At 35.7% G+C, this 16183-nt stretch overlaps 2 protein-coding genes across 3 annotated transcripts; both read left to right on the top strand.

Moving 5' to 3' along the window:
- The first annotated feature begins 1170 nt into the window (after window positions 1–1170).
- On the top strand, window positions 1171–10179 carry LOC126858744 (larval cuticle protein LCP-17-like). The gene is made up of 5 exons (XM_050609304.1): window positions 1171–1189; window positions 1251–1471; window positions 6906–7042; window positions 8009–8283; window positions 9766–10179. Exons 1-5 carry the CDS (start codon window positions 1186–1188, stop codon window positions 9768–9770), a joined length of 642 nt encoding a protein of 213 aa, XP_050465261.1. The 5' UTR covers window positions 1171–1185; the 3' UTR covers window positions 9771–10179.
- Window positions 10180–12608: 2429 nt separating this feature from the next.
- LOC126848046 (endocuticle structural glycoprotein SgAbd-8-like) lies at window positions 12609–13586 on the top strand. Of its 2 annotated transcripts, none has more exons than XM_050588691.1 (2): window positions 12609–12688; window positions 13063–13586. In XM_050588691.1, exon 2 carries the CDS (start codon window positions 13064–13066, stop codon window positions 13460–13462), a length of 399 nt encoding a protein of 132 aa, XP_050444648.1. In that variant the 5' UTR covers window positions 12609–12688; window position 13063; the 3' UTR covers window positions 13463–13586. The 2 variants fall into 2 exon arrangements, with proteins under 2 accessions (XP_050444648.1, XP_050444557.1); XM_050588600.1 differs by having other exon boundaries at window positions 12634–12688; window positions 13019–13586.
- Window positions 13587–16183: the final 2597 nt, after the last annotated feature.

Here is a 16183-nt window from a genome sequence, read left to right on the forward strand (position 1 = left end):
TGACGTAATGCAACATAATATAATGATACGTATGAGAAGAGAATTTGTATATATAACGAAAATAAAAAATAGAGAAGATGCAAATCACAATAAATAACATGCAACATGTTACATCGGTTACATTATCAAACATGTGTTATAACAAACAGACACAAAATGTCGGTTGTCGCAACCGCTGAAATACATGCGCGGGTCGCGTTTAGGATTATCCGACGTACGTTAAATTCAACAAGCGGCTTATCAGGGAACTTGACACGTACGCATAAAGTATAGGTTTCCCGCATATACGCATTACTCTAATGCGCTATCGGGCTGCGTGTCGCGGTGTTATGAATGGTGTGAGGAAATCACGCCATGTCGATGCAACCGTAATCGACCTAGACATTGCATCCCTAGACACGCATCCGATGCTTAAGCGCGATGCACTTTGCTCTACTTCGCAGAATCGCGATCGTATCAGTCGCGTCGCAAGTCAACGCGAGATTTCCATCGCCCGTCCCGAATCGGATAAAATAATATCGATCCATCCACTAATAATGGATGTATCAATAACATTAAAAGTTCAAATGTAGAGCCTCGCAATTTCATCTCCTCCCATGATTTTTTTTTTTGATCGAGGAAAAATTGATTTCAAAATTCTAGCTAAAAGATACAAGATTAAAAAATCTGATAGCCTTCTAGAAAAAAAATCTGTACATGAATAAATTACAATAGATTTCAATATTAATCATTTCAAGAATAAAAATTAGGAAGAAATTCCTGAAGGGAATTAAATTTTATTTTATTTGCACGATTCTGCAAACTTAACTGTATTATATATTAGAAAGTCTTATACATTCTTTATATATCTAGTTAAAATTAAGAATAAAATTCTTAATTCTCATTTTGCTCATTAATAAGAAAAACGATAAATTGAAATAACGAGCAATAATGATATTTTTTTTTAAACAGGCAATATTTGTCTTTATATTATTTCTATCGAGAATGACATTTTTTTCCATATTATATCCATTTAAAATTCTTAATGAAAAGAATATTTATAATTCATTAAGCAGGAGATCCAAATCTGCTATTTTGTATCTCCCTTCTCGTGAAAGATATGGACCGGATGTCCGATCACGAGGAACGTACCGGAATCAATCTTCACGTGCCCGGACACGTGGAGGGGGGAAGGAGGAGACCAACATGAGTGAGTGAGTAAAAAAAAAAAAAGAAAAAAAAACGGAGTCTCGACTCCTGATTCATTCCAGGCATTTTTCCGAAGATGCACCGGCCAGAAGAAGAAGTGTATTGTGAAGAGAGGGCAGGGATGACCCCTTTCACTGCACCACGTTGGCATCGTCGTGTATATAAAGAGCCGAAGCATCTGACGAAGAAGCATAAGTACCACCAACCCATCTGCATCTCAAGCAAGAAGACTCTTCCGATCGTTGGACACCCGTGTGTGACAGAGATTATGTACACTATTAAGGTAGGTACAACACGCGCGCAACAACACACTCGTCGGACGCGGCTGTTCGCTGTTTAATTCCGTCCCGTCAGGATCTCGCAGCGTTTTCCCGCGAGCTGTCAGATATCGTCATGTCCGCGCGGGTCCTCTTTCGCCGTGCGATAATACGTCGTAGAAACTAGGGAGAGAGAATCTCGAGTCTCGGAAATTTCGAGTCATTCGTCATGCGCGAAATCGCGTTTGCGTTAGGCAACGACGAATGTCAGGTCCCTCAAGCGAGAAGACGTGTCGCTGTCACGAGATTAGTTTAAGTCGGGAGCCGGACCAGCAGCTTTCGAACTTCATGCGCGATTTGTCGCCGGCGATACGGAATGACATTACGATGCAAGTTTCACATTGCGATATCTTTGACGTTATGCACTTGTGTAATTAACTGTCGAGTCGAGAGAATCGTGTCGCAATAGAGCCAAGTCTAATAAGTTATCAATTACTAATTATTCAAACTTAAACGAGTATCTGCGTTGCATCTTATAATCCGGGGCGCTAAAAAAATTGGACTTCAAACGGCGCATTTATATATATATATATATATATATATATATATATATATATATATATATATATGTTGTAAGATAATGAAAAAAGATAGATATCGGTTATTATTATAAATATGAAAAAAATTATTTTCTCTCTTTATTAAATAATTCGATATCGGCTCTACTTAATAGAGATATACATAAAGAGTTAAAAAGTGATATCGGAAAATAAAACATTGTTTAAATAATTTTCCAAATTTTGCAATTGTCTTCTTTCATTATTTTGCAAACCAATATAATAATATATAATTAATCAAATAATGCATAATTAAAAAAAAAAATCATCGCGCCTCGATGTTATAGCTCGCATAGATTTTGCATTGAATTCGAACACGAAGCGAACACTTATCGATAATGGAAGGAGCGTTAGATCGCTTTTTCAGCGAGTTATTATAAGAAAAATACTTTCGTGCTTGCGTTTACTCGTCCGTTCGGAGAATAAATTCAAACGCTATTCGGGATCCTCTTCCCCGGCGCGAGCGTCCGATATCAGCAGAATTTTTCACGCGAGGAGCCGTTCGCGGAAATGAACCGATAAACTTTATGCGACTTCGGCAATTTTTCTGGCATGCTTTCCGTATATTAGTAAATATGAAATATGCGTAGCTGTTAGATGCCCGCTATCGCGAGAACGACACGCTATCGCATACGTACATATCGTATCGTACTCGAGGTCGGGGGAAAAAATTATTTAAGATTTTGAAATATCACTATACTCGACATTCGAAAATGCGCCGTGCATTTTATAAGTTACCGGAAACGCGCGCGCGTCTCTCTCGCTGCTTATATAAAAATGTGTTATCTTCTAGTTTTGAAAATAAGATAGAAACTTTCAATATTAACATTTATATGTTTCAAGGATGGTATAAGAGTACAGATAGGTTTCACAAAAATCTTCGCGTGCAATAGATCTTATTCTCACCTTAACTCCAAATCCGTCTGTCTGGTTTTATATACGATGCATAAAACATAATTTAATCTTAAATTCGTTAATAAACGTTTTATATAATAAATATTTTTTTTTAAATAAAAAAGGAAGGAGAAACGAAGGAGAAAAATGTATTTATTCGTGTCGCGACCTCATGTTTTATCGCGTATATGTTCTTATGTTACTAATCGCACGTCCGTATGCATTTTACAGTTTCTCCATTCTTTTATAATGTCATCGTGCTTCTTCACTGTCTAATTCAAGGATCCGCATCACACGTTTAATGATTTAATTTTTTGCTAAAACAAATTGCCGTATTTTTGTTCCTTGCAAGAGGGTTGCTTCGTAAAACTATATCGAATATTATCGATCTCTCTCAAGGTAATAATAATTAACAGCCATTTCGAGTATCATTCATAACGCGTGACGCAAGTGTCACCCGCGATGCATGGCATACATATCTACCGAATAAATATAGAATTGCGAATATAATTGTCGTAATAAATGAGACGCTCGACGGGAGTTGCGTTATACGACGCATTTTTGGCGACGCTCCTTTCTTTACAAATGATAATTGCATACGCAATCTCGTAGAAGGTCCCTTCATACGCGCACATTATTTTTAACGATCCGTTTCATTAAGAAAATAAGATGACGCAACTGCCGTTATTTGTACGATTAATTATCTGTTAGTTATGATTATTTTGAAATGTTGCGAAATTTGCATACATTATTTGCTTACAGCCACAAATTATTGATGCACACACATACAAATTCCATTTACCTCGTATTTATATATTAAAACTACAAATTTCGAATATATATTATATGCATATTTTATGTTTGCTGTAGATTACAAGATGAATGATTTTACAGAATCGCTCGTATATAGAAAAGTTTCCAAACATATTCAAATGCAAAAATATTTTAAGATTTTTATTTTTATTTTTGAACGCGGATGAATACTACTCGTGTGTATGCGTGAATGTGCACATTTTCAAGGCAAATCGCCATTTGATACGTAACGGAAGCGCGTATCTGTATTCTTGCTCGGCATAGAATGTCATTGAAATTGGAATTCTCAATGTCAACTCGTCGAGCGCAAGATGTTTTCCGACAATCTTCAATGAAAGCAACATTATCATAGAAAAAGAAGAATTCTATCTTATATCTGGCTAATCATATTTTATTACCATCTTTTAGCATGAGCGGCTTTTCCGCGAGATTGTTTTTTCAAATTGCAGCATCGCAGGCTTACGAAACGCGAACCTGATTACCATAGTTACAATGTAATCAATGCTACAAAGATCAACATTGTTAACAATCTCCCACCTAGAGGCAAACACGAAACTCCTATTCCGTAGTTAGTTCTCTTTGGCTTTTGAGCAAAATCTAAGGAATACTTCCATACTTTGTATTCAGGAAAACTCGAGTCTCGCTTTTCGAATATTTTTTCCATCAATCAAATATTAAACGGTCTTATTTCTAGTCATAATCTTTGAGGAAAATCTTTGAGTAAATTCAATTTTTGCCTTTTATTTATATCATCATGTATACAAGATACACAACTATAATATTTGCTGTACCCGATAAACAACATTACATATTGACAGTTGTTATACAATCTCACCGTTAACGTTAAAATCATCTGGAGAGAAATCTAATATTAGACACGTGCGCTTTGAAGCAGAGTTTCCTGCATGATCCTGCGACCTTAGAAGGTAGAAGATAGAAATGTCTCTCCCTCTTTTATAATCCGCATCACGTATTACATGTTACACAGAACCGGTGGTTCAATAAGATGCTGTCCATTACATGATAATCCTCTTCGCGTCTCGCTCTTTCTTATGACAACGAGATTTTCCGAGGCTTTGTCATTTTTCCCGATGGCTTAATAACAGGTTTGCCGGCCAATCAACATTTTAGATAACGACGTATAGATTTGTTCGCTGATATGACAATTACATGAGCGCACGTGTGCAGAAATAATCTCGAGATATTCGTAACCGCTCGGAAAAGAAAGTGGAAAAGAGGATCTTGCGCCTTGAAATGCGTCGTAACAATCATTAACGTCGCCGACCTTCTGCCTCCCTCAAAATTACATGTATCGAGAGGTAATTAACAATCTACGGTTGGCTGACTAACAGGAGAGCAAATGTTGATCTTTGATGTATCTTTATACAAGTATTTTTCTTGACGAAAGTTTCTGGCACACAAAAAAAAGGCCCTCGAACGAAAATCTCTTTGTAAATTACACATGACAGTTTTGTTAATCTATAGACTTTACTGCGGCTTTTTATAAATTGCTCGTTACTTAATTGACAGAACTCAATTGAAATGATCCTCTGCTGCGCCTTTTATTGTATGGCAGTCATATTTGAATTGAAATTCAAAAATCTAACTCGGCTGAAATTTACATAAAAAGAAAGAGTGAGAGTGAGAGAGAGAGAGAGAGAGAGAGAGAGAGAGAGAGAGAGAGAGTGCGCCAACTATTATTATTGGAATTAACTATGGAAGCTTGAACTTTGCGAATCCGCTTTGCATGCATAGATATTTTTATTCGTATAGTGAGATTGAAAATAATTTATCGGTTATAGTATTATCACAAGTCAATTTCATCAGTATTATTTTGTGTAAAAGATTTGACAATGTATTATTTTGCAAATTTACATAAAAAACAATCAAGATCAAAATATAAAAAATTGAATAAAGAAAAACTTTAAATTACAATTATATGCAATGCTTATAACATCTATTGATATGCTTTCACTTATCAATCTTAATTTTAAGCAATTTTATACCAGAATATGCATAATACATTTTTAATTTTAAATATCAAAAATGAAGCAGCAATGAGATGAATAATTAATTAAGATCGGTTGACATTTCTGACAGGATGATTTCTGGTCGTTTCTGGCTAGATTGAAGCCTGATGAAGTTCGTGAATGAAATTACACGTTCACTCCGCGTTCGTGTACATAAAAACGGGCGCGTTGCTCGGCACCACTTTCGTTTTGTCATTACATGCTGTATTTCATAATGTCATTTGCAACTGATGTAACTGCGCCTTGCAGTTTCTAAGCATTATCATCCTCAGTTGCCCTTTGCAATCGTGCCATATACATACATATATATATATATATATATATATATATATATATATATATATATATGTATATATGTATGTATACACACATATATATACATATATATACGAACACACACAGAAAGTCGACTTAATTTTCGTGTATACTTTCACGAATCTTATGAATATTTGAGCAAACCGAAAGATTTTGCTGACATGATTTGAGGACTGGCATATCATTGTTCGCGGATCTTTCTTATCTATATTCTCACAATGTACAAAAAAATTTGAAAGTATGCCGAAATCTCGATTACTGTTAAAGCGAATCACCGCCGCAGTTTAATTCATCGATTGGTTAACAATTCGTCGAACGCGACTAATATCATCGTAGTGGTTTTTCTTTCCTTCATGCTTCGTCATTTTTTTCGCGCGAAAATTCCACTGTGATGCATCGTTATTATGGGATCGTGAAAATTACTCATTCGACGCGATAATAAACGCACGCGCTCGCGCACTTACGACCCGCCGGCATTGAGACATTAAAGCGACATTACGCGCGCGACTATAACGCGACGTGAGGCAACAGAGAATTTTCCACGCTTATGAAGCGCGATGAGTTCGAATTCCGTAAGTTCCAGCTGCGACTTTCAACGAAAGAGAGAGAGAGAGAGAGAGAGAGAGAGAGAGAGAAGAGCTACTTCATCTCATCATATACTTCAGCTCATACTCCTATGTATTTGTTGACAAAAATATTCTTTTGCAAAGGAAAATACTTCATTCTTTTAATAGATAATTTTTATTCAACAAGATTGCAGTATATTGTTAATATAAAATAATTATTAACAGGTGTTGGTGGCGGTCGTACTTTGTACGACAGGCACATTGAGCGCACCACAAAGAGGAGTGCCAGGCGGCGCGGACAAGGATGCGGTAATCACGTCTCAGCAGCTCGAAGTCGGCTTCGATGGCAATTATATTAACAAGTAAGTTGTACCGCCAAAACTTCATATGTATTTCTTGAAACAATTTTAATAACCGATAATCATTTAAAGAAAAACATTATTTAATATAAAACGAACATAGATAATGTGAAAAATAATTTTTTATTGCAAAATGCAAAAGCAAAAATATTTTATTCAGAAACCCCTCTTTTCTCCATCGGTCAAGTAATCATGTCATCGACAAATTCCCAATCACTAGCAAATCAACGATTTTGCAAAAATCCTTCGTGAACATTCCGCGCGACCCACGCCGGCATTCGTATATCCTTTTCGCTTACCGATCGTACACGAGGAAGACAATAGAAATGGAGAAGGTCGGCAGATGTCTGATGCATACATCAGGTACTTGATGACACCGGCTTGCTAGCGCAGCTGCCAATTGTCGCCCACAAATGATCTGCCTTCTGCATAACTCCATTGTTATGCGTGAGTGGGAGCAGTCGCTACTGTGCCGAGGACTTTTCTCCGCGACTGTTTCTATTTTCTCCTTCGTGTACTGTTCAGGGATCGTCTGCGGTCGCGTGACACCTCGTGAATTCATGTTTCGACCTTATATGAATTGCCGATATATTCATCGCCCGATCGTTGACTCGATGACAATAGAATCTAATTTCTTTTTACAATTATTGGTGTGATTGAGTTATTAAATTGGATTTCATAAGTAACAAGAATGTAAAATATATATAGTAATTAGGGATAATAGTCTCTAGCACCTAATCACGAAATAAGTAAAGATTTTTTTGCATTCATTACACATGTCACATCAACATTTCTACCTTTAAAATATCATGCAAGAAATGGAAACTTAAATTTTCTAACGAAAGCAAGTATACATAATTTAAATATTAATATATTTATAATATCTGTTTCGATAAATAATCAAAAAAATAAATAAACATCATTTGATATTATAATTATTATTATTACGCTAATTTTCATCATCGTTAGCTTCGAGACGAGCAACGGGATCAGTCATCAGGAAACGGGCCAACCGAAACAAGTGGACAATGAGACGCCGGTCGTCTCGCAGGGCCAGGATGCGTATGTAGCGCCTGACGGCCAACAAGTCAGCATCTCGTGGGTAGCGGATGAGAACGGTTTCCAGGTGCAAGGCTCCCACATCCCGACGGCGCCGCCAATCCCCCCGGAGATCCAAAGGGCACTCGAATGGAACGCCGCTCATCCCGAAGAGGATGATGGCGGTCAAAGACCACCACCAAGAGGTAACTCTCGTCATAGCAATTAAATAATGAAGTCTTTTAAATTTTCTCGAATTTGTATTATTTTTGAATTATCTCGTTTTGAATTGCGTATGTAACCATAAACATTTTAATATTTTAACGTTTAATTACAATTATAAGATTTAACAATAAATGAATGAATCAATGGAGTTTTCGATAAAATTTGCGTAAGTTACACAATGCAAAACATAAACAATAGAATTTTAAATTTGATGACAAAGATACGAAATATACATCGCGAAAGATTCGCATGAGGTCGGCATACAAGATTTATCGCGAGCCTGAAAATACAATTAGGGGAGATTAATAATCAAACGTGCGACTTCAAAAGATACGGGGCGTTTGAAACAGCATTTCTACACCCCCGAGGGATATCACTCATGTGACTACAGGGCGCTGCGTGGTAGAAATGAAGCTTCTTTGTGTTCCACAAGCGGAGATTTAATTAATTTTATAATTGGTAGAAGCGCCTCTGTCTAGAGTTAACGATTAAATCGCGCAATTTCCCTTTTTCGTCGTCGACTAAAATTTGACACGATTTCTCGCTTACGAAAAACGACGTTAATCGAATTACCGCAGGACAGAAGACACTCGGGTATGATAAATCGGTGGTAAAAATCCCGATCGTCGGTCGTGACCCGTTTTGATCAAGCAGTTGTTTGAATTTCCCTATGCGTTAAACGACGCCTCGTTTTCTATGTTTCCGACAAACCGAAGTAAATCAGTTTATTCGCTCGACTCGACAGTAGCTCACGAGACTCGCTCGTGGCGTCGTTTAATTTACTTTAATCCTGAACTCGAAATTGAAATTGGCCCGAATCCGGGCGCGCCGGTGAACCGAAAATATCTTTGTGGCGATCGTGCACGAGGAACGAAAACAATTTCGGCGTACGTTAATCACTTTTACGGAGCAAAATCTGGTTATCCCCGTATAGAGATACGCGCCGGAAAAGACTCCATATTTCGCCGATAATAGCCCTGTTCGGATCGCCACCGTTGTTCGAGACGCGGAACGAATTCTCCTAGCAAAACGAACGCATCAAAAGTTACGGTGCGGAAGCGTAATCGCGGATCGCTATGGCGCAATTTTTCCATAGATTGTTCTGAAATCGCCGATTCTATATAACTTTATAGTAGATCTGAATATATTTTCCTATATAACTACTTTATATCTCATTTCAAGTCTCTTATATATTTATACACATTTTTCACTTTATATATACGTATCTTCTAATATTCTAAAAACATATTTTATGTATTTTGATTATACATATACTATACTCTTTTGCTGTCCACTGCTATGTCTGCGCATACATATATAATACAGACACGGAACACAATAAAGCGTCTCTCTATCCATGTGTAACTACGTTAACGCATACTTATACATCGACTCTGTGTAACCTGTCTTCGTTAAATATTTCAGACATCGTCCTCACGCTCACGGTTTACCTTCTGTTGCAGGTTAATCAGCCCAACTTTACTTCAAACGTGACCTGATTCCGAGCCAGCTTGCCATGGATAGAACCGACCCCGAGCTTTCGACGCAAACATAAAAATAAATATAGTGTGGTATATTAATCTAGAACATACAACGTAACACGAAGACAAGGCATGAGACACCGGTATTTAATAAGCAATATACTCTCGAGAGATTCTTTATCTTACTTTTGTATAAATGGAAAATAAAGCGCACTGTTCAGCAGTTTCACCAAGGAGGGACGATGCCGTGCCGAGATGCACGCGCGCCGCCTCCGCACGCAAGAAACGAGAACGACACGCGCGTGCGCGAATCGTTTACGCGCGTCGGTCGTTAATAGTATATACGTATACTTAACTTGTGATTTTTGTATATAAATAAAAGCGTTTTTTGCCCAAGTTGCTAATTTTTTGTATTTCTCGATGGCTTTATCCTTTCCATCCCCAGTCTTCTTTACATGCTAGAAGTTAACGATAACATGTATATACAATGCCATGTTCCATAAATTGTATAATGAATAATAAATGCAACTTAAGCAAACTTTATTTCTTTGGTGTAATAATTTTTTACATTTACTGATAAGTTGCAATAAAAAAATATATAAATTTTATTTTGTATTAAAATTGCGCATTTCTTAATATTTTTTTATTAGATATTATTATATATATTGTGACAGAATTTTATTCTTTATTACATCGTATAATAACGTGTCAGAAATAAAAGTCATGAGAAGCTAGAGGGAATATTACAAATAGTTTTTAAAATGCTTTGGTGAATAACTTTTCATCATGTAGATTTTTATTTTTTACGAGAATTATTTCTTTTCCTCGCGCATTACAACGAGAACACTCATTTTCCGACTCTGTTATTTAAATATCGAGCCTTTAAACTGCGCACGCGAATAATTTTATGAGAAGAACGCGGAGGAGAAGCGCTCTCGCTTTATACATGTATTGGTATAAACGCAAAACACAACATGAATACAGCAAATGCTAAATAATTGCGGCGAGTGCCACTAAAAATGTTTCCTTTTCGCTCCTCGCTCGCATCGTTAAAAATTTAAGAATTGTGGATACCTCTTTGGTTTTGTATCATTATGCAATTTATTGCTTCGCGTACATTTTTAATTTATCCATTTTCTTGGAGAATAAATGTTGCATCATCTAGCAAGAGCAAAAATCTAAACATATCTGACAACAGATTTGTTTTAACAATGAACGCTAAGTAAAAAACTGATGACTCGCGTGGCCGTACTATTACATTACGCAGAGTGTCGCGGAAAATCTCCGGCTATCATTTCAATGACGTATCCTTATATGAAATGCTGATTTCTTCGACATGCGTATTTTGTCGAGTATTAAATTCATTTACGGCAACTAACAAGATGATTCAATAGTCGATAATGAAACTGCATTACGCAAGAGGATTCATTAAAATGAAATGTCTAATAAATGCCACACAATTATTTCTATATGTGACAACATCGCGCAATATTATTTACTCATATCGCTTGCTAATAAATAACTGTATCGATCGCTTTTGTCGAGCCAATGTATTCTTTTTGTCTTAATTCAATTGAATATGCATAGCGCATGTTTAAAGATTTAACTGTCATAACAAAATTGATACAGAAATGATAAAAATTTCACGCAAAATGTTGTCCGTTAGAGATAGAGACTTTCTATATATGTTAAATATTATAAATATAATTTTTTTTTATATATCCACAATATCGTGTAAATTGCAATATTTTAATTGAAGCTAATTTTAATCTGATTATATAGCTTCAATATTTAAACAGTTTTTTCATCTACATCTAATATTTCTAATCTTTGTATTATTTTATATTTATGCAATTATCTTTTTTGAACCGCGAACATAAACTTTAGTTAATTGAGGCTTAATCACAGTTTCTGCGATTTTTTTTAGTATCTAAAAGACGATGGAGAATTGTGGTGAGAAATAAATATTAGTTAAATTTAATATTTACAAGAATAGCGCTTAATAATTTAATCATATGCTATAAATATGCAAGAAAATTTAACATTAAAACGGATGCAAACGAAATATATTTGAAAAACGTTAGTGGCAATACCGGATAAATTAATGCTTTAATAAAAGTTGTGGCTATAAATGAGTAAAGCTACAAAAAGCTGGCCGTACATGAAAATTGCCACAAAAGGACTCGAATGGATATAAATGTTCCAACGACCCATCGTATACGTCGCAGCTGTCAGGCGTTAATAATAAAAAATCACCCGAGTGCAATGCACATTGATCGCGAAAGGAATCCTGAGGAAAAACGAATGGATATACAAAGTGCGTTTCAAAGGTTAAACCACTATATGTATTTGCAACATATACTCGAACCTCTATCTGCCTCTTTGCAGAAATGTGCACGAGCAACATGTAGTATATGTAGAATTTTTTATTTGCTTTTATATAAAGGTTCTGCGGATTAAATTTCAAATAAATTTTACACTCTAATCACATGCAAGATTTATTTTGCTCTATTGCATTTGCATAATTTCTTTCCTTGTGTAGATGTCATATAAAAAATAATTGATACACACGTTAGTGATAAATATTGATAAGGACAAGATAGTGTATGTGCGTACGTCTGCGCGTGTATCGAAAGGCAGAATAAATATAAAATTTCCGATCCATATTCCGAATCGTGGTGTAAAAGTAAAAGAAAACATTCCTTTTGTAGCACGTGCATCAGTCTATAATAAAGTTGGAACCGGTATCATCGAGTGGCATTTGAAGCAATATGTCGACGATAGCACCTCTATCTATAAAAGGCGAGTGCAATAGATAAACGCTCGTCAGTAGTACCCTGTACGTAATATCTAGAAAACGAAGCACAATTGAAGTAAGAGTTTAGAGTCGTCTGCGAATCACAAAGTATGTTGTCGTAATATAGTTTGTTTACAATCATTCTTTATACCCAAAAAAGTTTAACAAACTCCAAAATACTGAAAATTTCTCACTTCTATTATATCTAAAGCTTTAAATTTTATCCGCTAGACAAAGATACATGATAATAAAAGTTATCAAAATTTTTATAAACTATACTTTTGTAATTTAGTTTTATTAGTTTTTGGTATTGCGTTTAAAAATTCTTTGATTACATTTCATATAAACTACTTGTTTGGAAAATGATATAAATCGAGTATTGTAATGCTGGGAATGTTAACGAGATTATAAGCGACGCATGTGACGTGTGATCGGCAGTCAAGCGTTAGACGAGTCTCTAATCCATCTACGATCCCGCTCAGGATGAATCTGTACGTAATTATCCTGCTGAGCCTGGCGGCAATAATATCGGCGGCGAATGAGCCGATAGCCATCATCAAGCAGGAGCAGGACATTAGCCCGGACGGTAGCTTCTTCACGAAATGGGAGAGCGCCAACGGGATAACCTTCGAGGAGCGGGGCGTACAAAAGAACCCCGGCCAAAAGGACAAAGAGGCTGAGGAGGTGCGCGGCTCGGTGACGTGGACCGCGCCTGACGGACAGAAGATTAATCTCGGCTGGCTGGCGGACGAAAATGGCGCCACTTTCCAAGGATCGCATCTGCCGACCCCGCCACCCCCGCCGGAAATTCCGCCCGTCATCCAGCGCGCTCTCGACTGGATAGCCGCTCACCCCTACAAGGAGGAGAGAAACAAAGTTTAATCGCTGACGTGCCTTTGCTACGAACAACGTTGAACGATCATGTTTCATTTGTACATGTTTAGCTTGACATCGTATGTAAAACTAAAAAGTATAAAAAGTCATATATATATATATACTGAACAAACGTGTCATTTATTTCTAGACTTCTTGTGAGTGCATTCAACGTTTGATAAAACAATCGCGCGTGCTGCGCATGATTAATTGGAATAATTGTGATAAACTGGGATAAATATGATATTGAAACGTTTCATTAGAGGGATAAACTCAATTACAAAATCATTGAAATTGATAACAGCTTGTTTAATATATATTATCAGATTATTAAGAAGTAATTACGCTATCAATTATATTGCAAAATATGACATTGTCACATACACACATATTATTTACTTCGATATTATAATTATCTTGTTTGACTATATAATTTAAATGATTTTATCCATCGGTTTATCACAGAAAATAGAATGTACACAAGGATGGGAAAGAGAGAGTTATTGATTTAAAATCAGAACATCTTGTAAATTAAGAACTTTAGAACTAATAAATCTATACAAATCCACAAATATAAATGCATTGGATACTTTAGACGTATTCGAGAATAACTACATTATAAAGTATTTTATAGATCTGCAATATTTATTATTTATTTTTAATGCAATAGAAAGAAAATATTTGCATTCTAAAATATATTACTATCTCTCGACAATAGAAAGCACTTTCTTGATCGTTAAATAATCGAGAAGATCAATATTTACTCTTTCATGACAGCTGCATTCTTCACTTACCTTATTTGCGAGAACGTTCTGTGAGAGGCTATCTGACGCGAGAATAGCAAACTCATCAAGTTAGGTGTGGACACACGACTGTGGTAATAGAAAAATTCGGGTCAGAAATGTTCATTGCGGTGAAGGAGAAAGACGTTATATAAGTAAGTGATAGTGAGAGTTTCTTGCTGTCATATTGTCAACCACGTCGCTTTTTCGAAATCAGATATACAAATATAGCGATTAGATTACCGGTGAAATGTGCATTATGAGAAATAATTTTATTAAGGTAACATATATATATATATATATATATATATATTGACACACAACTTGATATTAAAAGACGAATATAAACGAGTGAGTAATAAAAATAATTAAAAATTAAGAATATATTATATTATATAAAATTATATAAGTAATATATATATATTATATGTATATATATATTTACTTACATTATAACGTTACACATATACTATATTGTAATAATTATACAATAATTGTTGTTTTTTATTTATTTCAGTTAAACGAGCGAATATAGATCAATCTTTTCCACATTTTTTTTTGCTTTTTATTTTTTAATTTATTTTAATTTAATTTTACTTTTTCTTTTTTAATATCCCCCTTTTTTACGTCTGAAATGATTATAATCATCAAAATGAATGTGCGCGTAAACAAACATGGATTGCTCGTCTGCGGGAATATTCACATACGCCAATTATTACGCTAAATTGTTTACGGAGGTATGCGTATGTGTGTTATGTTCGTGCGCCACCGCGTTTAATTTGATAATTAATACCAAGCGGCCGCTTCATAATTCGGTTATAAATTCTGCGAATCATGTTTCTTGATTGCGGCAGTAATTTCGATTCGACGGCACGATCATAATCGGTATTTGTTGAATTGCGAGCGCAAATAAGACTGCGATAGATGGAATTAATCGAGGCCGGATAATCGAATTTATGGAACTATTAATAAACATTATGAGTCGCGCTGGCTATATCGCGCCGATGTATCGCCGATACATCGCATCCCTAATGCATATTCAGATTAATATTTTGTCAAACGTGAAATTGTTATAATATTTGTGAAATACGGTGGTATAACATAGCACCATTATACTGCAAGAACGACGTCGGTTTTGCCCAATAAGTGTACTATAATATTCTGGAATGTATACCGGAAAAGAGAATTTCACTTTCTCTAACCGCAAATGATAAAATCTATGTTAAGAGGAATGCTGTTATGTTAATGTAGTGTGGCATTTTAATAATTTCTGATGTAAATCTATTTTTATTAAATTTTTTTACAAGTATCAGAAATAATGCAAAAACTTAAAATCAATTTTTCTCAATTCCAATTATACATTCTAACTTGAATTATACATATTTATATAAAATTCATCAGTCACTTTTGCGCGATTTTTTTATCTTATTTTGACTACAATAAGATCTTGACAGCTTATATAAAAATAATATAATTTGATCTTGCATCAAATTTTGAATAAGAAATCAAACTACCGACAAATTGTTAGGAAACTGCGCTTTTGGGAAATACGAAGCTTGTATACAATTTCTTTCTTCTCTGTGGGAATAAACTTTACAAGAGATTCAAACACGAGCTTGCCAGGAAGATTTATGTAAGTCGCGGTTACGTGATGCCGTAACAAATTTAGAACACGATTCACGCGCTAAACGGCTATACATGACGAATGTCGTACCGCCCGCGGTGAAAGTTCAATGAGATCGCCGCGAAGCATAATCGGTTCCGGTTCCTCCACCCCCTCCCCCTCCACCCCGAGTCGTCTGATGTCAACGAATCGCTGCCAGACGATCTTTTAGAAAGTCTCCGGCGTATAGATGACCGGTCTGCTAATCGACGTCGCTCATTCAGATTATCCGCAGTGTCATCGTGACACGACCACGCGTCCTAATCTTATATTGTACAAGTATTA

The sequence above is a fragment of the Cataglyphis hispanica genome, chromosome 1 (genome assembly GCF_021464435.1).
Source record: "Cataglyphis hispanica isolate Lineage 1 chromosome 1, ULB_Chis1_1.0, whole genome shotgun sequence".
NCBI lineage: Eukaryota > Metazoa > Arthropoda > Insecta > Hymenoptera > Formicidae > Cataglyphis > Cataglyphis hispanica.

Bases quoted from the DNA above. Each gene is read 5' to 3' on its own strand.
- LOC126848046 (XM_050588691.1), top strand. From the start codon at position 13,064: ATGAATCTGTACGTAATTATCCTGCTGAGCCTGGCGGCAATAATATCG.
- LOC126858744 (XM_050609304.1), top strand. The intron at 1,472-6,905 runs GTAGGTACAACA...AATTATTAACAG, and splicing joins AGATTATGTACACTATTAAG to GTGTTGGTGGCGGTCGTACT. The intron at 7,043-8,008 runs GTAAGTTGTACC...CATCATCGTTAG, and splicing joins GATGGCAATTATATTAACAA to CTTCGAGACGAGCAACGGGA.